Genomic DNA, 24063 nt, shown 5'->3' with positions numbered 1-24063 from the left:
AGGTATAGTGAAGTGAGTTTATATTATTATACTCACAGGTATAGTGAAGTGAGTTTATATTATTATACTCACAGGTATAGTGAAGAGAGTTTATATTATTATACTCACAGGTATAGTGAAGTGAGTTTATATTATTATACTCACAGGTATAGTGAAGAGAGTTTATATTATTATACTCACAGGTATAGTGAAGAGAGTTTATATTATTATACTCACAGGTATAGTGAAGAGAGTTTATATTATTATACTCACAGGTATAGTGAAGTGAGTTTATATTATTATACTCACAGGTATAGTGAAGAGAGTTTATATTATTATACTCACAGGTATAGTGAAGTGAGTTTATATTATTATACTCACAGGTATAGTGAAGAGAGTTTATATTATTATACTCACAGGTATAGTGAAGTGAGGCCATATTATTATATTATTATACTCACAGGTATAGTGAGGTCATATTAGTATACTCACAGGCATGGTGAAGGTCTCCAGAAGGTCTCGATCCCCTCGTCGTCCTCCAACTCAAAGTCCTCCTCCCTCACTCCATCAGGCACCTCTGGGTCCCTGGTGAGCTCTTCTGGTTCTTCTCCAGTCTGGGAGAGGAGGTAGTCCAGTCCGATGAGCTCACCTGAAACAAAGTACAGAAAGGGTTTACTTACTGGTGTGTGTGTGTGTGTGTGTTCTGTGTAAGAACCTGAGAGAGAGTGCAAGGGAGAGAGAGAATACATACCAGTGTATGGAACAGGGTGCGTGAAGTCCTCAGCTATCTTACAAGCCAACAACTCTTCAGTGAGGGAGTTGATGGCCTGTTTCAGGCGGCCGTCATAGCTGTGGATGGATGGTCCGTAGTGCCCCTCCACAGCTATCCCAGCCCGGTCCTCATTCCACCTGGTGAGCCCCTCCAGGAGGAAGGCATGGTAGTGGCCCCCCCACAGGCGAGTTCCTTTAAAAAATGAAACAAGATTTTTTTGTAGTAATAAACTCTCACCCAACGTCCAGCCACTGGTAAAGTGAACATGAGCTTAACAACATCTGTTTAAATGTCTGAGTATATACCTGGAATGAACCGGTTCAGGTGGAGGTGAAAGGACTCCAGTGACGACGACCCCCGGGAGCAGCGGAACACAGGCGCCCTCCCTTCTTCTCCCTGCCTGTCTGGGTGTACATCTGCACGCCGGGGGGATCCTGGATGCACTCCAGGTGACGCCGCTGGCTGTCCCAGATGACCTCCATCTTCCGGTGGTCCAGGAACGGAACGCCCAGGGTGTCGGTGGAGCTCCAGAAGTCCCTGAACAGCTCCTTCAGACGCCGCTCGGTCTCCTGCACCCCACGAGTGCGGCGGCGACAGTGCCTGGCCAGCTCCTCCTTCGAGATGCTGTTGGCCACCTGGGCGTCGCTGATGGGTCCCAGGGAGGAAGCCTCCAGTAGCGCGCGCTTGGCCGCCATCAGCAGGTCTACATCCTCTCTGCACCACTCGAATATGCAGCCTGACAGGCGGCTCAGAAACAAGCCGTAGAGAGGATGGCAGTCCGTGGTCACTCCCCCAGCCAGCCGGCGGGTGAAGTGCCAGATGTCCAGCCGGACCGCAAGCTTGTCCCACTGGCTGAACATGGCTGCCGCTTTGCCCGGGCCACGGGCAGAGCAGCAGTCCCGGTCCACATACAGCAGCACGGGAGGTGGGACCTCCGCGTCCTGGTAGCGCTGCTGCAGGCCTGCTGTCATGGGGAGCAGGTCCACTCCCTCCGCCTCTGTCAGGACCGTTATGAGCACCTGCCCCAGCTCGTTGGCCACGTTGGTGGCCCAGGCTGCCCTCCCCTGGAGCTTGCCCGCCAGCTTCTTGGTCATCTAACAACAAACAGATGTATAACATAGGGATGCCATTAATATATCTATATTTCACAGGGATACAATTCATGTTTTCATTCTGCCATTCATTGTTACCTTCTTTGTGGAGTCCATCTTCAAGATGGACCCATACACGGAGGTGATCCGGGCCTTCATCTCCTCCATCCTGGGCACCAAATCAGCAGCGCGGACGGTCAGCAGCCAACGGGGTGAGGGCACAGGGATCATGGGAATCGGAGGCAGGACGGTTCTCACCGCAGCACCCGGGACAGCAAACTTCTTGCAGGTGCTGAGGTAGAGGATGGTCTGGGCCTTCCAGCGCTCGCTGTACTGCTCCCTGATCTGGTTGTACAGCCGGGTGGTGCTGTTCCCCAGAGTCCTCTCCCTCATCAGCCGGGTGGTGCTGTTCCCCAGAGTCCTCTCCCTCATCAGCCGGGTGGTGCTGTTCCCCAGAGTCCTCTCCCTCATCAGCCGGGTGGTGCTGTTCCCCAGAGTCCTCTCCCTCATCAGCCTGGTGGTGCTGTTCCCCAGAGTCCTCTCCCTCATCAGCTTCACCACCTTTATGTCACAGGCCAGACTGATGGAGAGATGGGCAGATAAAACAATCATTAGTTATAGGATAACTTGAATCAGCAGGGCTTTTTTAAATAATCTATTTTACATAGTACATAAGTGAAAAGCTGTGTGTCCACTCACTGGTAGGTAAGAACAGCTGGAAACAGGCTCCTGCGTCCGGGCTCCAGCTGATCCAGGGTGTCGAGGGACCAGGAAGTGTACTTCTTGGTACAGCGGCGGCACTCCAGGTACTCCGTAGCCAGGAAGTACCACCCTTCCATGTCCAGGACCTTGCGCACAACTTTATAAAGGCCACAGCTTGTGAGCGCATGCTCCTTGCACGGCCGACTGCAGGACTTCAGGGCGTGGTTCTTGCAGTCTGGCTGGGTGCACACAAACTTGTAGGCCCACAAGCGGTACGGCATCCACAGGCAGAGCGGGCGGAGGAAGAACCCATCTGGGGAAGCCGGAGGTTGGTGGAAGATGTTGGGCAGCGGAGGGGGGTGATACCAGAGGGTCAGGTCGCTCTTGATGACCGCTTTCCCACTGGCATCGGCTTTGAAGAGCGCCTTGCTCACCCACTGGTGCTGCTCTTTAGGGAGGGTTTTAATCCACCCATCAGGCAGAAGAACCTGTGAAAGAGAGAACACATTAGGTTCAGCTCTCTGTGTGTGTGTGTGTGTGTGTGTGCGTGCGTGCGTGCGTGTGTGCATGTTTGATTACCTCTTTGTGAGTGACAGGCGGAGGCTGTGGCCTGATTCTCAGTCTGTCCAAGGCTAGGGATGGAGGAGCTGGCAGGGTGGTGGCGGTTGGAGGAACAACCTGTGAAAGACATTAGGTTATTACAAATTATTATTGTTATTAATAATAATAATAATGATAATAATAATAAGAATGATTGATTACCTCTGGCTCAGTGATGACCTCTGGCTGAGCAACAGGCCTGTCAGCCAACAACAAGGTTGTTGGAGCTGGAGCTGGAGCTACACAGTTAATAAAACAAAGGTTAATCTACCATAATATTGCACAAGAGTTTAACTTTAACACAATACTTTAATTTGGTAATGAATTGCATTAAGTTATTACTATAATGCAGTGTGCAAAGAGTTGAATTGAAATGATTGCAGCCAAATAGCAAAGCAAATAGTGGAAGCCACACAAAGATGAGTGTTTCTCAGAGTGTTAATATGATTGGCTAGATGAGAAGACAATATGAGCTTTAGCTAGTGATTATACCAGTGATGGAGAGAGCACCATACACTACCATGCAGAGCAGGAGTAAGGCAGTGACATTTCTACAACTACAATGTACAACTACCACATGATTCCACTTACCATGTCACTTACAGAATAACCTGTTTGCAATGACAGAAAGAGGAGTAAACAAAACCTCTATTCATATATTCATGATACTCTTTAGAGCGATAAAGACAAATATACACATTGACATACCGACTACGTCTGGGAGATCAGACCAGAATGAGCACTCCTCCATCAGCTCTTCATCAGTGATCTCAACTGCCACTAATGTAGTTGGACCTGACTGAGTTGCTGCAAAGAGACAGAGAGGTGAGGAGAGGACACACACACATTCCTCCAAACTACTGTATTTGTGGTCAAAAACACACATCTACAATGTAGATCTTTTTAAAACTCACAAATGTAAAATCTGAATCAAATGTATTCTTACAAGGCTGGATGGTAGGGGGTGAAACCCGCCGTCTCACAGACCTGGCCACCACAGGTGGGAGAGCTGCAAAAGATTATGGGACACTTTTACACACACATACACACACAAATACACACACCTACAATGTAGATCATTTTAAAACCCATACATTTAAAATCTGAATCAAATGTATGCTTACATGGTTGGATTGCAGCGGGGGTAAGTGTCCTTTTCACAGCCCTTTGAATGTTCTGTACACTGCAACCTTTCCCAACCAACAGGCCACGCAGGGAGGAGACTGGCACTGGTGGCTGGGTAGCGCTGGCCCGGGAGGTAGTGCGTGGCTGGGTAGCGCTGGCCCGGGAGGTAGTGCGTGGCTGGGTAGCGCTGGCCTGGGAGGTAGTGCGTGGCTGGGTAGCGCTGGCAGAGGGCTGGGAGGTAGTGCGTGGCTGGGTAGCGCTGGGAGGTAGTGCGTGGCTGGGTAGCGCTGGCCTGGGAGGTAGTGCGTGGCTGGGTAGCGCTGGCAGAGGGCTGGGAGGTAGTGCGTGGCTGGGTAGCGCTGGCAGAGGGCTGGGAGGTAGTGCGTGGCTGGGTAGCGCTGGCAGAGGGCTGGGAGGTAGTGCGTGGCTGGGTAGCGCTGGTCTGGGAGGTAGTGCGTGGCTGGGTAGCGCTGGCAGAGGGCTGGGAGTTAGTGCGTGGCTGGGTAGCGCTGGCCTGGGAGGTAGTGCGTGGCTGGGTAGCGCTGGCAGAGGGCTGGGAGGTAGTGCGTGGCTGGGTAGCGCTGGCCTGGGAGGTAGTGCGTGGCTGGGTAGCGCTGGGAGGTAGTGCGTGGCTGGGTAGCGCTGGGAGGTAGTGCGTGGCTGGGTAGCGCTGGCCTGGGAGGTAGTGCATGGCTGGGTAGCGCTGGCAGAGGGCTGGGAGGTAGTGCGTGGCTGGGTAGCGCTGGCAGAGGGCTGGGAGCTGGTGGGAGTGGTAGTGGGGACCTCAGAGCGACCCTCAGCTGTTACAATAGAAAGGGCTGCATGTCATTCAAATATAGCATTTACAAAAAGCTACGTACATTATGAATAATTTTATAATAATATCAATCATAATTACCTGGAGTACGGCTCAGCTGCTCATCCATACGGAGGACAAAGGTCTTCAGCGCTGCTACCTGTGACCCAGGCGTCACATCCGTCCCCCTAAGCCACGCCAAGTAGCTGTATAGATACAAGGGACATTACAATATGTGACAAACAGCATGCAAACATTCAGGATCATATTCAATCCACACATGATATTCTGAGGATTGAACAGAGCTGACTTTACCTCATGACTTCCTTGTTCCTGTCCCTGTATAAGTCCCCAAAGAGGGACCCCTTGTAGCGCCCAAAGCCCACAACCTGCTGCTCCTCCAGGTCTGCAGATATGGGCCCAGCACTGGCCCCCTGCTCACGCTGCAGTCGCTGCCTGACCACCAAGGCATCCACCTCGGGGAAGAGAGAGGCGTAGCTGTCCAGAAGGTCCTTGTTGTCCATCTGAGGAGTGTGGCTTTGGTCGCGCTCTCTCTCCCGACGGTGGAACGACAAGATCATGACAAGGTAGCCAGTGTCATTAGAGAGCAGCCACTTCAAGGATCGCCCCTGGTACTTGCCGAACTGGAGGGCACTCTCACTGTCCACCAGCCGCTGGTCCTGGGGATCACCACCTTTTGTAACTACCCTCTCAATGGCCTTCTGTCTGACCTCCTTGGCAGTCAGGACCTTGAAAGCAGACGAGCGGGGCAGCTTGCCTATGGTGACGGCAGCTTCAGAGGGCCTCAAGGTCAGATCCCCGTTACGCTGCCGTCGAAACGTTGGATTGAAATCCATTCTTTAGAAAAAAGGAAAAAGACAAGAGAGTTAATATACAACAGCTAGGCCTACGGTTGATTTTTCTTTTACTGTCTCTACAGAAAACAGGGCTCTACCACCCCCTCCCCCCCAGACACACCTCTACCACCCCCTCCCCCCAGACACACCTTCACAGAAAACAGAGCTCTACCACCCCCTCCCCCCAGACACACCTTCACAGAAAACAGGGCTCTACCACCCCCTCCCCCCCAGACACACCTTTACAGAAAACAGGGCTCTCCCACCCCCTCCCCCCCAGACACACCTTTACAGAAAACAGGGCTCTACCACCCCCTCCCCCCCAGACACACCTTTACAGAAAACAGGGCTCTACCACCCCCTCCCCCCCAGACACACCTTTACAGAAAACAGGGCTCTACCACCCACTCCCCCCCAGACACACCTTTACAGAAAACAGGGCTCTACCACCCCCTCCCCCCCAGACACACCTTTACAGAAAACAGGGCTCTACCACCCACTCCCCCCCAGACACACCTTTACAGAAAACAGGGCTCTACCACCCCCTCCCCCCCAGACACACCTTTACAGAAAACAGGGCTCTACCACCCACTCCCCCCCAGACACACCTTTACAGAAAACAGGGCTCTACCACCCCCTCCCCCCAAGACACACCTTTACAGAAAACAGGGCTCTCACAGGACTCTAGCCCCTTCCCCTCCCCCACACACCCTCTGCTGACGAATACACAGTCCCAGTAGTCCTTAACCTTGGCACAAAAAAGGTCTACCACCCCCTCACCCCAGACACACCCACACCCTCTCCACAACTCTCTCTTACAGAGTGTACCAGAAACTAAACCAAGACACCAGCACTTTCACCAACTAGCCATAGCTATGAAGTAACTGTATGAAAGAAAGTAAAAATGATTTATTTTATTTTAAAAAGCTTCACGTTTTATTCTGACTGAACTAGGAACGAGTCCCAGAGTCCCAAACACTGCTGTAGGCTAGCTCACTGTAGCGTTACAGCCAACTAGAGTTGGATCGACCGTGCGCTCACTGTAGATTACTGTAGCCTACTGTAGATTACTGTAGCCTACCCTTTCACCAAAAATAATTCATTGATGCCTTTCTTAGCTCATCGGCGACTTTTGGCGTTGTAACGTCGCCAGCATTATCGGCCACCGAGCCTCACTGTATGCCTCACTGTAGCTAATACTGTAAGTCAACATGCGGCAAAATAACGATCGACAGTGCATGCCTCACTGTAGCTAATACTGTAAGTAAACATGCGGCAAAATTCGCCGTTCGAATGCAGCGCCAGCGCGCGAGCTCACTTAAAGGCGGGACCAGACGCGCCGATTGGCCGAGCAAACATTGGAACCATTAGAACAGCCAATGGCGCTCTGCGGCCAACATTGGGACAGCCAATGAGGGCGCGGCAACATTGGAACCAGAACATTGGAATCGGCCGAGAAGATCGGGACGCAGTTGGCGCACAACCAACGCTCAGACAGCCATGGGTGTATAACAATGTATATTCCCGGAAGGAAGAACACTGATGATACACACCGGTCGAACTCGACCAACAGAGCACACTCACCGCTGAGATTCTGCCTCTGACCGGGAAGCGAAGGGGAACCAACCCTAGGAAGGGCCTATGACGAGGAAACCACCTTCTAAGGACCGACAGCGTTCGCTCACCGCTGAGACGACCATAACCGCTGTCCAGCCCACATCCCAGGACGATCCCTGGAATCCACCAGAAGCTACCAGGGTGTATACCGACGTATATTCCCCAAGAGGAAGAACATCAATATAACCCATGAGCTATACTCCAGAGTAGAAACCAAGACCGGAATGACCATGGGACTCCAAACGAGGGGAGAGCAGGGGCTCATCAAACGTATATCTCAGAAGAGAGAACATTCAGACAAGCACCCCAGCACAACCAACGCTCAGTAACCCATGGGTGTATAACAATGTATATTCCCGGAAGGAAGAACACTGATGATACACACCGGTCGAACTCGACCAACAGAGCACACTCACCGCTGAGATTCTGCCTCTGACCGGGAAGCGAAGGGGAACCAACCCTAGGAAGGGCCTATGACGAGGAAACCACCTTCTAAGGACCGACAGCGTTCGCTCACCGCTGAGACGACCATAACCGCTGTCCAGCCCACATCCCAGGACGATCCCTGGAATCCACCAGAAGCTACCAGGGTGTATACCGACGTATATTCCCCAAGAGGAAGAACATCAATATAACCCATGAGGTATACTCCAGAGTAGAAACCAAGACCGGAATGACCATGGGACTCCAAACGAGGGGAGAGCAGGGGCTCATCAAACGTATATCTCAGAAGAGAGAACATTCAGACAAGCACCCCAGCACAACCAACGCTCAGACAGCCATGGGTGTATAACAATGTATATTCCCGGAAGGAAGAACACTGATGATACACACCGGTCGAACTCGACCAACAGAGCACACTCACCGCTGAGATTCTGCCTCTGACCGGGAAGCGAAGGGGAACCAACCCTAGGAAGGGCCTATGACGAGGAAACCACCTTCTAAGGACCGACAGCGTTCGCTCACCGCTGAGACGACCATAACCGCTGTCCAGCCCACATCCCAGGACGATCCCTGGAATCCACCAGAAGCTACCAGGGTGTATACCGACGTATATTCCCCAAGAGGAAGAACATCAATATAACCCATGAGCTATACTCCAGAGTAGAAACCAAGACCGGAATGACCATGGGACTCCAAACGAGGGGAGAGCAGGGGCTCATCAAACGTATATCTCAGAAGAGAGAACATTCAGACAAGCACCCCAGCACAACCAACGCTCAGACAGCCATGGGTGTATAACAATGTATATTCCCGGAAGGAAGAACACTGATGATACACACCGGTCGAACTCGACCAACAGAGCACACTCACCGCTGAGATTCTGCCTCTGACCGGGAAGCGAAGGGGAACCAACCCTAGGAAGGGCCTATGACGAGGAAACCACCTTCTAAGGACCGACAGCGTTCGCTCACCGCTGAGACGACCATAACCGCTGTCCAGCCCACATCCCAGGACGATCCCTGGAATCCACCAGAAGCTACCAGGGTGTATACCGACGTATATTCCCCAAGAGGAAGAACATCAATATAACCCATGAGGTATACTCCAGAGTAGAAACCAAGACCGGAATGACCATGGGACTCCAAACGAGGGGAGAGCAGGGGCTCATCAAACGTATATCTCAGAAGAGAGAACATTCAGACAAGCACCCCAGCACAACCAACGCTCAGACAGTCATGGGTGTATAACAATGTATATTCCCGGAAGGAAGAACACTGATGATACACACCGGTCGAACTCGACCAACAGAGCACACTCACCGCTGAGATTCTGCCTCTGACCGGGAAGCGAAGGGGAACCAACCCTAGGAAGGGCCTATGACGAGGAAACCACCTTCTAAGGACCGACAGCGTTCGCTCACCGCTGAGACGACCATAACCGCTGTCCAGCCCACATCCCAGGACGATCCCTGGAATCCACCAGAAGCTACCAGGGTGTATACCGACGTATATTCCCCAAGAGGAAGAACATCAATATAACCCATGAGCTATACTCCAGAGTAGAAACCAAGACCGGAATGACCATGGGACTCCAAACGAGGGGAGAGCAGGGGCTCATCAAACGTATATCTCAGAAGAGAGAACATTCAGACAAGCACCCCAGCACAACCAACGCTCAGACAGCCATGGGTGTATAACAATGTATATTCCCGGAAGGAAGAACACTGATGATACACACCGGTCGAACTCGACCAACAGAGCACACTCACCGCTGAGATTCTGCCTCTGACCGGGAAGCGAAGGGGAACCAACCCTAGGAAGGGCCTATGACGAGGAAACCACCTTCTAAGGACCGACAGCGTTCGCTCACCGCTGAGACGACCATAACCGCTGTCCAGCCCACATCCCAGGACGATCCCTGGAATCCACCAGAAGCTACCAGGGTGTATACCGACGTATATTCCCCAAGAGGAAGAACATCAATATAACCCATGAGCTATACTCCAGAGTAGAAACCAAGACCGGAATGACCATGGGACTCCAAACGAGGTGAGAGCAGGGGCTCATCAAACATATATCTCAGAAGAGAGAACATTCAGACAAGCACCCCAGCACAACCAACGCTCAGACAGCCATGGGTGTATAACAATGTATATTCCCGGAAGGAAGAACACTGATGATACACACCGGTCGAACTCGACCAACAGAGCACACTCACCGCTGAGATTCTGCCTCTGACCGGGAAGCGAAGGGGAACCAACCCTAGGAAGGGCCTATGACGAGGAAACCACCTTCTAAGGACCGACAGCGTTCGCTCACCGCTGAGACGACCATAACCGCTGTCCAGCCCACATCCCAGGACGATCCCTGGAATCCACCAGAAGCTACCAGGGTGTATACCGACGTATATTCCCCAAGAGGAAGAACATCAATATAACCCATGAGGTATACTCCAGAGTAGAAACCAAGACCGGAATGACCATGGGACTCCAAACGAGGGGAGAGCAGGGGCTCATCAAACGTATATCTCAGAAGAGAGAACATTCAGACAAGCACCCCAGCACAACCAACGCTCAGACAGTCATGGGTGTATAACAATGTATATTCCCGGAAGGAAGAACACTGATGATACACACCGGTCGAACTCGACCAACAGAGCACACTCACCGCTGAGATTCTGCCTCTGACCGGGAAGCGAAGGGGAACCAACCCTAGGAAGGGCCTATGACGAGGAAACCACCTTCTAAGGACCGACAGCGTTCGCTCACCGCTGAGACGACCATAACCGCTGTCCAGCCCACATCCCAGGACGATCCCTGGAATCCACCAGAAGCTACCAGGGTGTATACCGACGTATATTCCCCAAGAGGAAGAACATCAATATAACCCATGAGCTATACTCCAGAGTAGAAACCAAGACCGGAATGACCATGGGACTCCAAACGAGGGGAGAGCAGGGGCTCATCAAACGTATATCTCAGAAGAGAGAACATTCAGACAAGCACCCCAGCACAACCAACGCTCAGACAGCCATGGGTGTATAACAATGTATATTCCCGGAAGGAAGAACACTGATGATACACACCGGTCGAACTCGACCAACAGAGCACACTCACCGCTGAGATTCTGCCTCTGACCGGGAAGCGAAGGGGAACCAACCCTAGGAAGGGCCTATGACGAGGAAACCACCTTCTAAGGACCGACAGCGTTCGCTCACCGCTGAGACGACCATAACCGCTGTCCAGCCCACATCCCAGGACGATCCCTGGAATCCACCAGAAGCTACCAGGGTGTATACCGACGTATATTCCCCAAGAGGAAGAACATCAATATAACCCATGAGGTATACTCCAGAGTAGAAACCAAGACCGGAATGACCATGGGACTCCAAACGAGGGGAGAGCAGGGGCTCATCAAACGTATATCTCAGAAGAGAGAACATTCAGACAAGCACCCCAGCACAACCAACGCTCAGACAGCCATGGGTGTATAACAATGTATATTCCCGGAAGGAAGAACACTGATGATACACACCGGTCGAACTCGACCAACAGAGCACACTCACCGCTGAGATTCTGCCTCTGACCGGGAAGCGAAGGGGAACCAACCCTAGGAAGGGCCTATGACGAGGAAACCACCTTCTAAGGACCGACAGCGTTCGCTCACCGCTGAGACGACCATAACCGCTGTCCAGCCCACATCCCAGGATGATCCCTGGAATCCACCAGAAGCTACCAGGGTGTATACCGACGTATATTCCCCAAGAGGAAGAACATCAATATAACCCATGAGCTATACTCCAGAGTAGAAACCAAGACCGGAATGACCATGGGACTCCAAACGAGGGGAGAGCAGGGGCTCATCAAACGTATATCTCAGAAGAGAGAACATTCAGACAAGCACCCCAGCACAACCAACGCTCAGACAGCCATGGGTGTATAACAATGTATATTCCCGGAAGGAAGAACACTGATGATACACACCGGTCGAACTCGACCAACAGAGCACACTCACCGCTGAGATTCTGCCTCTGACCGGGAAGCGAAGGGGAACCAACCCTAGGAAGGGCCTATGACGAGGAAACCACCTTCTAAGGACCGACAGCGTTCGCTCACCGCTGAGACGACCATAACCGCTGTCCAGCCCACATCCCAGGACGATCCCTGGAATCCACCAGAAGCTACCAGGGTGTATACCGACGTATATTCCCCAAGAGGAAGAACATCAATATAACCCATGAGCTATACTCCAGAGTAGAAACCAAGACCGGAATGACCATGGGACTCCAAACGAGGGGAGAGCAGGGGCTCATCAAACGTATATCTCAGAAGAGAGAACATTCAGACAAGCACCCCAGCACAACCAACGCTCAGACAGCCATGGGTGTATAACAATGTATATTCCCGGAAGGAAGAACACTGATGATACACACCGGTCGAACTCGACCAACAGAGCACACTCACCGCTGAGATTCTGCCTCTGACCGGGAAGCGAAGGGGAACCAACCCTAGGAAGGGCCTATGACGAGGAAACCACCTTCTAAGGACCGACAGCGTTCGCTCACCGCTGAGACGACCATAACCGCTGTCCAGCCCACATCCCAGGACGATCCCTGGAATCCACCAGAAGCTACCAGGGTGTATACCGACGTATATTCCCCAAGAGGAAGAACATCAATATAACCCATGAGGTATACTCCAGAGTAGAAACCAAGACCGGAATGACCATGGGACTCCAAACGAGGGGAGAGCAGGGGCTCATCAAACGTATATCTCAGAAGAGAGAACATTCAGACAAGCACCCCAGCACAACCAACGCTCAGACAGCCATGGGTGTATAACAATGTATATTCCCGGAAGGAAGAACACTGATGATACACACCGGTCGAACTCGACCAACAGAGCACACTCACCGCTGAGATTCTGCCTCTGACCGGGAAGCGAAGGGGAACCAACCCTAGGAAGGGCCTATGACGAGGAAACCACCTTCTAAGGACCGACAGCGTTCGCTCACCGCTGAGACGACCATAACCGCTGTCCAGCCCACATCCCAGGACGATCCCTGGAATCCACCAGAAGCTACCAGGGTGTATACCGACGTATATTCCCCAAGAGGAAGAACATCAATATAACCCATGAGCTATACTCCAGAGTAGAAACCAAGACCGGAATGACCATGGGACTCCAAACGAGGGGAGAGCAGGGGCTCATCAAACGTATATCTCAGAAGAGAGAACATTCAGACAAGCACCCCAGCACAACCAACGCTCAGACAGCCATGGGTGTATAACAATGTATATTCCCGGAAGGAAGAACACTGATGATACACACCGGTCGAACTCGACCAACAGAGCACACTCACCGCTGAGATTCTGCCTCTGACCGGGAAGCGAAGGGGAACAAACCCTAGGAAGGGCCTATGACGAGGAAACCACCTTCTAAGGACCGACAGCGTTCGCTCACCGCTGAGACGACCATAACCGCTGTCCAGCCCACATCCCAGGACGATCCCTGGAATCCACCAGAAGCTACCAGGGTGTATACTGACGTATATTCCCCAAGAGGAAGAACATCAATATAACCCATGAGGTATACTCCAGAGTAGAAACCAAGACCGGAATGACCATGGGACTCCAAACGAGGGGAGAGCAGGGGCTCATCAAACGTATATCTCAGAAGAGAGAACATTCAGACAAGCACCCCAGCACAACCAACGCTCAGACAGTCATGGGTGTATAACAATGTATATTCCCGGAAGGAAGAACACTGATGATACACACCGGTCGAACTCGACCAACAGAGCACACTCACCGCTGAGATTCTGCCTCTGACCGGGAAGCGAAGGGGAACCAACCCTAGGAAGGGCCTATGACGAGGAAACCACCTTCTAAGGACCGACAGCGTTCGCTCACCGCTGAGACGACCATAACCGCTGTCCAGCCCACATCCCAGGACGATCCCTGGAATCCACCAGAAGCTACCAGGGTGTATACCGACGTATATTCCCCAAGAGGAAGAACATCAATATAACCCATGAGCTATACTCCAGAGTAGAAACCAAGACCGGAATGACCATGGGACTCCAAACGAGGGGAGAGCAGGGGCTCATCAAACGTATATCTCAGAAGAGAGAACATTCAGACAAGCACCCCAGCACAACCAACGCTCAGACAGCCATGGGTGTATAACAATGTATATTCCCGGAAGGAAGAACACTGATGATACACACCGGTCGAACTCGACCAACAGAGCACACTCACCGCTGAGATTCTGCCTCTGACCGGGAAGCGAAGGGGAACCAACCCTAGGAAGGGCCTATGACGAGGAAACCACCTTCTAAGGACCGACAGCGTTCGCTCACCGCTGAGACGACCATAACCGCTGTCCAGCCCACATCCCAGGACGATCCCTGGAATCCACCAGAAGCTACCAGGGTGTATACCGACGTATATTCCCCAAGAGGAAGAACATCAATATAACCCATGAGCTATACTCCAGAGTAGAAAGCAAGACCGGAATGACCATGGGACTCCAAACGAGGGGAGAGCAGGGGCTCATCAAACGTATATCTCAGAAGAGAGAACATTCAGACAAGCACCCCAGCACAACCAACGCTCAGACAGCCATGGGTGTATAACAATGTATATTCCCGGAAGGAAGAACACTGATGATACACACCGGTCGAACTCGACCAACAGAGCACACTCACCGCTGAGATTCTGCCTCTGACCGGGAAGCGAAGGGGAACCAACCCTAGGAAGGGCCTATGACGAGGAAACCACCTTCTAAGGACCGACAGCGTTCGCTCACCGCTGAGACGACCATAACCGCTGTCCAGCCCACATCCCAGGACGATCCCTGGAATCCACCAGAAGCTACCAGGGTGTATACCGACGTATATTCCCCAAGAGGAAGAACATCAATATAACCCATGAGCTATACTCCAGAGTAGAAACCAAGACCGGAATGACCATGGGACTCCAAACGAGGGGAGAGCAGGGGCTCATCAAACGTATATCTCAGAAGAGAGAACATTCAGACAAGCACCCCAGCACAACCAACGCTCAGACAGCCATGGGTGTATAACAATGTATATTCCCGGAAGGAAGAACACTGATGATACACACCGGTCGAACTCGACCAACAGAGCACACTCACCGCTGAGATTCTGCCTCTGACCGGGAAGCGAAGGGGAACCAACCCTAGGAAGGGCCTATGACGAGGAAACCACCTTCTAAGGACCGACAGCGTTCGCTCACCGCTGAGACGACCATAACCGCTGTCCAGCCCACATCCCAGGACGATCCCTGGAATCCACCAGAAGCTACCAGGGTGTATACCGACGTATATTCCCCAAGAGGAAGAACATCAATATAACCCATGAGCTATACTCCAGAGTAGAAACCAAGACCGGAATGACCATGGGACTCCAAACGAGGTGAGAGCAGGGGCTCATCAAACATATATCTCAGAAGAGAGAACATTCAGACAAGCACCCCAGCACAACCAACGCTCAGACAGCCATGGGTGTATAACAATGTATATTCCCGGAAGGAAGAACACTGATGATACACACCGGTCGAACTCGACCAACAGAGCACACTCACCGCTGAGATTCTGCCTCTGACCGGGAAGCGAAGGGGAACCAACCCTAGGAAGGGCCTATGACGAGGAAACCACCTTCTAAGGACCGACAGCGTTCGCTCACCGCTGAGACGACCATAACCGCTGTCCAGCCCACATCCCAGGACGATCCCTGGAATCCACCAGAAGCTACCAGGGTGTATACCGACGTATATTCCCCAAGAGGAAGAACATCAATATAACCCATGAGCTATACTCCAGAGTAGAAACCAAGACCGGAATGACCATGGGACTCCAAACGAGGGGAGAGCAGGGGCTCATCAAACGTATATCTCAGAAGAGAGAACATTCAGACAAGCACCCCAGCACAACCAACGCTCAGACAGCCATGGGTGTATAACAATGTATATTCCCGGAAGGAAGAACACTGATGATACACACCGGTCGAACTCGACCAACAGAGCACACTCACCGCTGAGATTCTGCCTCTGACCGGGAAGCGAAGGGGAACCAACCCTAGGAAGGGCCTATGACGAGGAAACCACCTTCTAAGGACCGACAGCGTTCGCTCACCGCTGAGACGACCATAACCGCTGTCCAGCCCACATCCCAGGACGATCCCTGGAATCCACCAGAAGCTACCAGGGTGTATACCGACGTATATTCCCCAAGAGGAAGAACATCAATATAACCCATGAGCTATACTCCAGAGTAGAAACCAAGACCGGAATGACCATGGGACTCCAAACGAGGGGAGAGCAGGGGCTCATCAAACGTATATCTCAGAAGAGAGAACATTCAGACAAGCACCCCAGCACAACCAACGCTCAGACAGCCATGGGTGTATAACAATGTATATTCCCGGAAGGAAGAACACTGATGATACACACCGGTCGAACTCGACCAACAGAGCACACTCACCGCTGAGATTCTGCCTCTGACCGGGAAGCGAAGGGGAACCAACCCTAGGAAGGGCCTATGACGAGGAAACCACCTTCTAAGGACCGACAGCGTTCGCTCACCGCTGAGACGACCATAACCGCTGTCCAGCCCACATCCCAGGACGATCCCTGGAATCCACCAGAAGCTACCAGGGTGTATACCGACGTATATTCCCCAAGAGGAAGAACATCAATATAACCCATGAGGTATACTCCAGAGTAGAAACCAAGACCGGAATGACCATGGGACTCCAAACGAGGGGAGAGCAGGGGCTCATCAAACGTATATCTCAGAAGAGAGAACATTCAGACAAGCACCCCAGCACAACCAACGCTCAGACAGCCATGGGTGTATAACAATGTATATTCCCGGAAGGAAGAACACTGATGATACACACCGGTCGAACTCGACCAACAGAGCACACTCACCGCTGAGATTCTGCCTCTGACCGGGAAGCGAAGGGGAACCAACCCTAGGAAGGGCCTATGACGAGGAAACCACCTTCTAAGGACCGACAGCGTTCGCTCACCGCTGAGACGACCATAACCGCTGTCCAGCCCACATCCCAGGACGATCCCTGGAATCCACCAGAAGCTACCAGGGTGTATACCGACGTATATTCCCCAAGAGGAAGAACATCAATATAACCCATGAGCTATACTCCAGAGTAGAAACCAAGACCGGAATGACCATGGGACTCCAAACGAGGGGAGAGCAGGGGCTCATCAAACGTATATCTCAGAAGAGAGAACATTCAGACAAGCACCCCAGCACAACCAACGCTCAGACAGCCATGGGTGTATAACAATGTATATTCCCGGAAGGAAGAACACTGATGATACACACCGGTCGAACTCGACCAACAGAGCACACTCACCGCTGAGATTCTGCCTCTGACCGGGAAGCGAAGGGGAACCAACCCTAGGAAGGGCCTATGACGAGGAAACCACCTTCTAAGGACCGACAGCGTTCGCTCACCGCTGAGACGACCATAACCGCTGTCCAGCCCACATCCCAGGACGATCCCTGGAATCCACCAGAAGCTACCAGGGTGTATACCGACGTATATTCCCCAAGAGGAAGAACATCAATATAACCCATGAGCTATACTCCAGAGTAGAAACCAAGACCGGAATGACCATGGGACTCCAAACGAGGGGAGAGCAGGGGCTCATCAAACGTATATCTCAGAAGAGAGAACATTCAGACAAGCACCCCAGCACAACCAACGCTCAGACAGCCATGGGTGTATAACAATGTATATTCCCGGAAGGAAGAACACTGATGATACACACCGGTCGAACTCGACCAACAGAGCACACTCACCGCTGAGATTCTGCCTCTGACCGGGAAGCGAAGGGGAACCAACCCTAGGAAGGGCCTATGACGAGGAAACCACCTTCTAAGGACCGACAGCGTTCGCTCACCGCTGAGACGACCATAACCGCTGTCCAGCCCACATCCCAGGACGATCCCTGGAATCCACCAGAAGCTACCAGGGTGTATACCGACGTATATTCCCCAAGAGGAAGAACATCAATATAACCCATGAGCTATACTCCAGAGTAGAAAGCAAGACCGGAATGACCATGGGACTCCAAACGAGGGGAGAGCAGGGGCTCATCAAACGTATATCTCAGAAGAGAGAACATTCAGACAAGCACCCCAGCACAACCAACGCTCAGACAGCCATGGGTGTATAACAATGTATATTCCCGGAAGGAAGAACACTGATGATACACACCGGTCGAACTCGACCAACAGAGCACACTCACCGCTGAGATTCTGCCTCTGACCGGGAAGCGAAGGGGAACCAACCCTAGGAAGGGCCTATGACGAGGAAACCACCTTCTAAGGACCGACAGCGTTCGCTCACCGCTGAGACGACCATAACCGCTGTCCAGCCCACATCCCAGGACGATCCCTGGAATCCACCAGAAGCTACCAGGGTGTATACCGACGTATATTCCCCAAGAGGAAGAACATCAATATAACCCATGAGGTATACTCCAGAGTAGAAACCAAGACCGGAATGACCATGGGACTCCAAACGAGGGGAGAGCAGGGGCTCATCAAACGTATATCTCAGAAGAGAGAACATTCAGACAAGCACCCCAGCACAACCAACGCTCAGACAGCCATGGGTGTATAACAATGTATATTCCCGGAAGGAAGAACACTGATGATACACACCGGTCGAACTCGACCAACAGAGCACACTCACCGCTGAGATTCTGCCTCTGACCGGGAAGCGAAGGGGAACCAACCCTAGGAAGGGCCTATGACGAGGAAACCACCTTCTAAGGACCGACAGCGTTCGCTCACCGCTGAGACGACCATAACCGCTGTCCAGCCCACATCCCAGGACGATCCCTGGAATCCACCAGAAGCTACCAGGGTGTATACCGACGTATATTCCCCAAGAGGAAGAACATCAATATAACCCATGAGCTATACTCCAGAGTAGAAACCAAGACCGGAATGACCATGGGACTCCAAACGAGGGGAGAGCAGGGGCTCATCAAACGTATATCTCAGAAGAGAGAACATTCAGACAAGCACCCCAGCACAACCAACGCTCAGACAGCCATGGGTGTATAACAATGTATATTCCCGGAAGGAAGAACACTGATGATACACACCGGTCGAACTCGACCAACAGAGCACACTCACCGCTGAGATTCTGCCTCTGACCGGGAAGCGAAGGGGAACCAACCCTAGGAAGGGCCTATGACGAGGAAACCACCTTCTAAGGACCGACAGCGTTCGCTCACCGCTGAGACGACCATAACCGCTGTCCAGCCCACATCCCAGGACGATCCCTGGAATCCACCAGAAGCTACCAGGGTGTATACCGACGTATATTCCCCAAGAGGAAGAACATCAATATAACCCATGAGCTATACTCCAGAGTAGAAAGCAAGACCGGAATGACCATGGGACTCCAAACGAGGGGAGAGCAGGGGCTCATCAAACGTATATCTCAGAAGAGAGAACATTCAGACAAGCACCCCAGCACAACCAACGCTCAGACAGCCATGGGTGTATAACAATGTATATTCCCGGAAGGAAGAACACTGATGATACACACCGGTCGAACTCGACCAACAGAGCACACTCACCGCTGAGATTCTGCCTCTGACCGGGAAGCGAAGGGGAAACAACCCTAGGAAGGGCCTATGACGAGGAAACCACCTTCTAAGGACCGACAGCGTTCGCTCACCGCTGAGACGACCATAACCGCTGTCCAGCCCACATCCCAGGACGATCCCTGGAATCCACCAGAAGCTACCAGGGTGTATACCGATGTATATTCCCCAAGAGGAAGAACATCAATATAACCCATGAGGTATACTCCAGAGTAGAAACCAAGACCGGAATGACCATGGGACTCCAAACGAGGGAAGAGCAGGGGCTCATCAAACGTATATCTCAGAAGAGAGAACATTCAGACAAGCACCCCAGCACAACCAACGCTCAGACAGCCATGGGTGTATAACAATGTATATTCCCGGAAGGAAGAACACTGATGATACACACCGGTCGAACTCGACCAACAGAGCACACTCACCGCTGAGATTCTGCCTCTGACCGGGAAGCGAAGGGGAACCAACCCTAGGAAGGGCCTATGACGAGGAAACCACCTTCTAAGGACCGACAGCGTTCACTCACCGCTGAGACGACCATAACCGCTGTCCAGCCCACATCCCAGGACGATCCCTGGAATCCACCAGAAGCTACCAGGGTGTATACCGACGTATATTCCCCAAGAGGAAGAACATCAATATAACCCATGAGGTATACTCCAGAGTAGAAACCAAGACCGGAATGACCATGGGACTCCAAACGAGGGGAGAGCAGGGGCTCATCAAACGTATATCTCAGAAGAGAGAACATTCAGACAAGCACCCCAGCACAACCAACGCTCAGACAGCCATGGGTGTATAACAATGTATATTCCCGGAAGGAAGAACACTGATGATACACACCGGTCGAACTCGACCAACAGAGCACACTCACCGCTGAGATTCTGCCTCTGACCGGGAAGCGAAGGGGAACCAACCCTAGGAAGGGCCTATGACGAGGAAACCACCTTCTAAGGACCGACAGCGTTCGCTCACCGCTGAGACGACCATAACCGCTGTCCAGCCCACATCCCAGGACGATCCCTGGAATCCACCAGAAGCTACCAGGGTGTATACCGACGTATATTCCCCAAGAGGAAGAACATCAATATAACCCATGAGCTATACTCCAGAGTAGAAACCAAGACCGGAATGACCATGGGACTCCAAACGAGGGAAGAGCAGGGGCTCATCAAACGTATATCTCAGAAGAGAGAACATTCAGACAAGCACCCCAGCACAACCAACGCTCAGACAGCCATGGGTGTATAACAATGTATATTCCCGGAAGGAAGAACACTGATGATACACACCGGTCGAACTCGACCAACAGAGCACACTCACCGCTGAGATTCTGCCTCTGACCGGGAAGCGAAGGGGAACCAACCCTAGGAAGGGCCTATGACGAGGAAACCACCTTCTAAGGACCGACAGCGTTCACTCACCGCTGAGACGACCATAACCGCTGTCCAGCCCACATCCCAGGACGATCCCTGGAATCCACCAGAAGCTACCAGGGTGTATACCGACGTATATTCCCCAAGAGGAAGAACATCAATATAACCCATGAGGTATACTCCAGAGTAGAAACCAAGACCGGAATGACCATGGGACTCCAAACGAGGGGAGAGCAGGGGCTCATCAAACGTATATCTCAGAAGAGAGAACATTCAGACAAGCACCCCAGCACAACCAACGCTCAGACAGCCATGGGTGTATAACAATGTATATTCCCGGAAGGAAGAACACTGATGATACACACCGGTCGAACTCGACCAACAGAGCACACTCACCGCTGAGATTCTGCCTCTGACCGGGAAGCGAAGGGGAACCAACCCTAGGAAGGGCCTATGACGAGGAAACCACCTTCTAAGGACCGACAGCGTTCGCTCACCGCTGAGACGACCATAACCGCTGTCCAGCCCACATCCCAGGACGATCCCTGGAATCCACCAGAAGCTACCAGGGTGTATACCGACGTATATTCCCCAAGAGGAAGAACATCAATATAACCCATGAGCTATACTCCAGAGTAGAAACCAAGACCGGAATGACCATGGGACTCCAAACGAGGGGAGAGCAGGGGCTCATCAAACGTATATCTCAGAAGAGAGAACATTCAGACAAGCACCCCAGCACAACCAACGCTCAGACAGCCATGGGTGTATAACAATGTATATTCCCGGAAGGAAGAACACTGATGATACACACCGGTCGAACTCGACCAACAGAGCACACTCACCGCTGAGATTCTGCCTCTGACCGGGAAGCGAAGGGGAACCAACCCTAGGAAGGGCCTATGACGAGGAAACCACCTTCTAAGGACCGACAGCGTTCACTCACCGCTGAGACGACCATAACCGCTGTCCAGCCCACATCCCAGGACGATCCCTGGAATCCACCAGAAGCTACCAGGGTGTATACCGACGTATATTCCCCAAGAGGAAGAACATCAATATAACCCATGAGGTATACTCCAGAGTAGAAACCAAGACCGGAATGACCATGGGACTCCAAACGAGGGGAGAGCAGGGGCTCATCAAACGTATATCTCAGAAGAGAGAACATTCAGACAAGCACCCCAGCACAACCAACGCTCAGACAGCCATGGGTGTATAACAATGTATATTCCCGGAAGGAAGAACACTGATGATACACACCGGTCGAACTCGACCAACAGAGCACACTCACCGCTGAGATTCTGCCTCTGACCGGGAAGCGAAGGGGAACCAACCCTAGGAAGGGCCTATGACGAGGAAACCACCTTCTAAGGACCGACAGCGTTCGCTCACCGCTGAGACGACCATAACCGCTGTCCAGCCCACATCCCAGGACGATCCCTGGAATCCACCAGAAGCTACCAGGGTGTATACCGACGTATATTCCCCAAGAGGAAGAACATCAATATAACCCATGAGCTATACTCCAGAGTAGAAACCAAGACCGGAATGACCATGGGACTCCAAACGAGGGGAGAGCAGGGGCTCATCAAACGTATATCTCAGAAGAGAGAACATTCAGACAAGCACCCCAGCACAACCAACGCTCAGACAGCCATGGGTGTATAACAATGTATATTCCCGGAAGGAAGAACACTGATGATACACACCGGTCGAACTCGACCAACAGAGCACACTCACCGCTGAGATTCTGCCTCTGACCGGGAAGCGAAGGGGAACCAACCCTAGGAAGGGCCTATGACGAGGAAACCACCTTCTAAGGACCGACAGCGTTCGCTCACCGCTGAGACGACCATAACCGCTGTCCAGCCCACATCCCAGGACGATCCCTGGAATCCACCAGAAGCTACCAGGGTGTATACCGACGTATATTCCCCAAGAGGAAGAACATCAATATAACCCATGAGCTATACTCCAGAGTAGAAACCAAGACCGGAATGACCATGGGACTCCAAACGAGGGGAGAGCAGGGGCTCATCAAACGTATATCTCAGAAGAGAGAACATTCAGACAAGCACCCCAGCACAACCAACGCTCAGACAGCCATGGGTGTATAACAATGTATATTCCCGGAAGGAAGAACACTGATGATACACACCGGTCGAACTCGACCAACAGAGCACACTCACCGCTGAGATTCTGCCTCTGACCGGGAAGCGAAGGGGAACCAACCCTAGGAAGGGCCTATGACGAGGAAACCACCTTCTAAGGACCGACAGCGTTCGCTCACCGCTGAGACGACCATAACCGCTGTCCAGCCCACATCCCAGGACGATCCCTGGAATCCACCAGAAGCTACCAGGGTGTATACCGACGTATATTCCCCAAGAGGAAGAACATCAATATAACCCATGAGCTATACTCCAGAGTAGAAACCAAGACCGGAATGACCATGGGACTCCAAACGAGGGGAGAGCAGGGGCTCATCAAACGTATATCTCAGAAGAGAGAACATTCAGACAAGCACCCCAGCACAACCAACGCTCAGACAGCCATGGGTGTATAACAATGTATATTCCCGGAAGGAAGAACACTGATGATACACACCGGTCGAACTCGACCAACAGAGCACACTCACCGCTGAGATTCTGCCTCTGACCGGGAAGCGAAGGGGAACCAACCCTAGGAAGGGCCTATGACGAGGAAACCACCTTCTAAGGACCGACAGCGTTCGCTCACCGCTGAGACGACCATAACCGCTGTCCAGCCCACATCCCAGGACGATCCCTGGAATCCACCAGAAGCTACCAGGGTGTATACCGACGTATATTCCCCAAGAGGAAGAACATCAATATAACCCATGAGCTATACTCCAGAGTAGAAACCAAGACCGGAATGACCATGGGACTCCAAACGAGGGGAGAGCAGGGGCTCATCAAACGTATATCTCAGAAGAGAGAACATTCAGACAAGCACCCCAGCACAACCAACGCTCAGACAGCCATGGGTGTATAACAATGTATATTCCCGG

At 52.1% G+C, this 24063-nt stretch overlaps 1 protein-coding gene and 2 long non-coding RNA genes across 3 annotated transcripts; all 3 read right to left on the bottom strand.

The window, feature by feature from the left end:
* Positions 1–2872: 2872 nt before the first annotated feature.
* Positions 2873–3376, bottom strand: LOC311308021. Its single transcript, XR_014630406.1, has 3 exons — positions 3307–3376; positions 3124–3222; positions 2873–3032 (listed from the first exon to the last, which is right to left on the bottom strand). It is a non-coding gene; the product is annotated as an uncharacterized lncRNA (long non-coding RNA).
* Positions 3377–3852: 476 nt separating this feature from the next.
* LOC311308242 lies at positions 3853–4507 on the bottom strand. The gene is made up of 3 exons (XR_014630422.1): positions 4269–4507; positions 4091–4153; positions 3853–3951 (listed from the first exon to the last, which is right to left on the bottom strand). It is a non-coding gene; the product is annotated as an uncharacterized lncRNA (long non-coding RNA).
* Positions 4508–4757: 250 nt separating this feature from the next.
* Positions 4758–5922, bottom strand: LOC311308109 (uncharacterized protein; the record flags this gene model as incomplete). Its single annotated transcript, XM_084437045.1, has 4 exons — positions 4758–4811; positions 4903–5069; positions 5168–5271; positions 5381–5922. The coding sequence occupies 4 exons, from the start codon at positions 5920–5922 to the stop codon at positions 4758–4760; spliced, it is 867 nt and encodes a 288-aa protein (XP_084293171.1).
* Between the last annotated feature and the right edge of the window lie 18141 nt (positions 5923–24063).

Source organism: Borostomias antarcticus (assembly GCF_949987555.1).
Source record: "Borostomias antarcticus genome assembly, chromosome: 4".
NCBI lineage: Eukaryota > Metazoa > Chordata > Actinopteri > Stomiiformes > Stomiidae > Borostomias > Borostomias antarcticus.
Note: the sequence above shows the minus strand (reverse complement) of the source record. Positions and strands in the feature narration are given on the sequence as shown.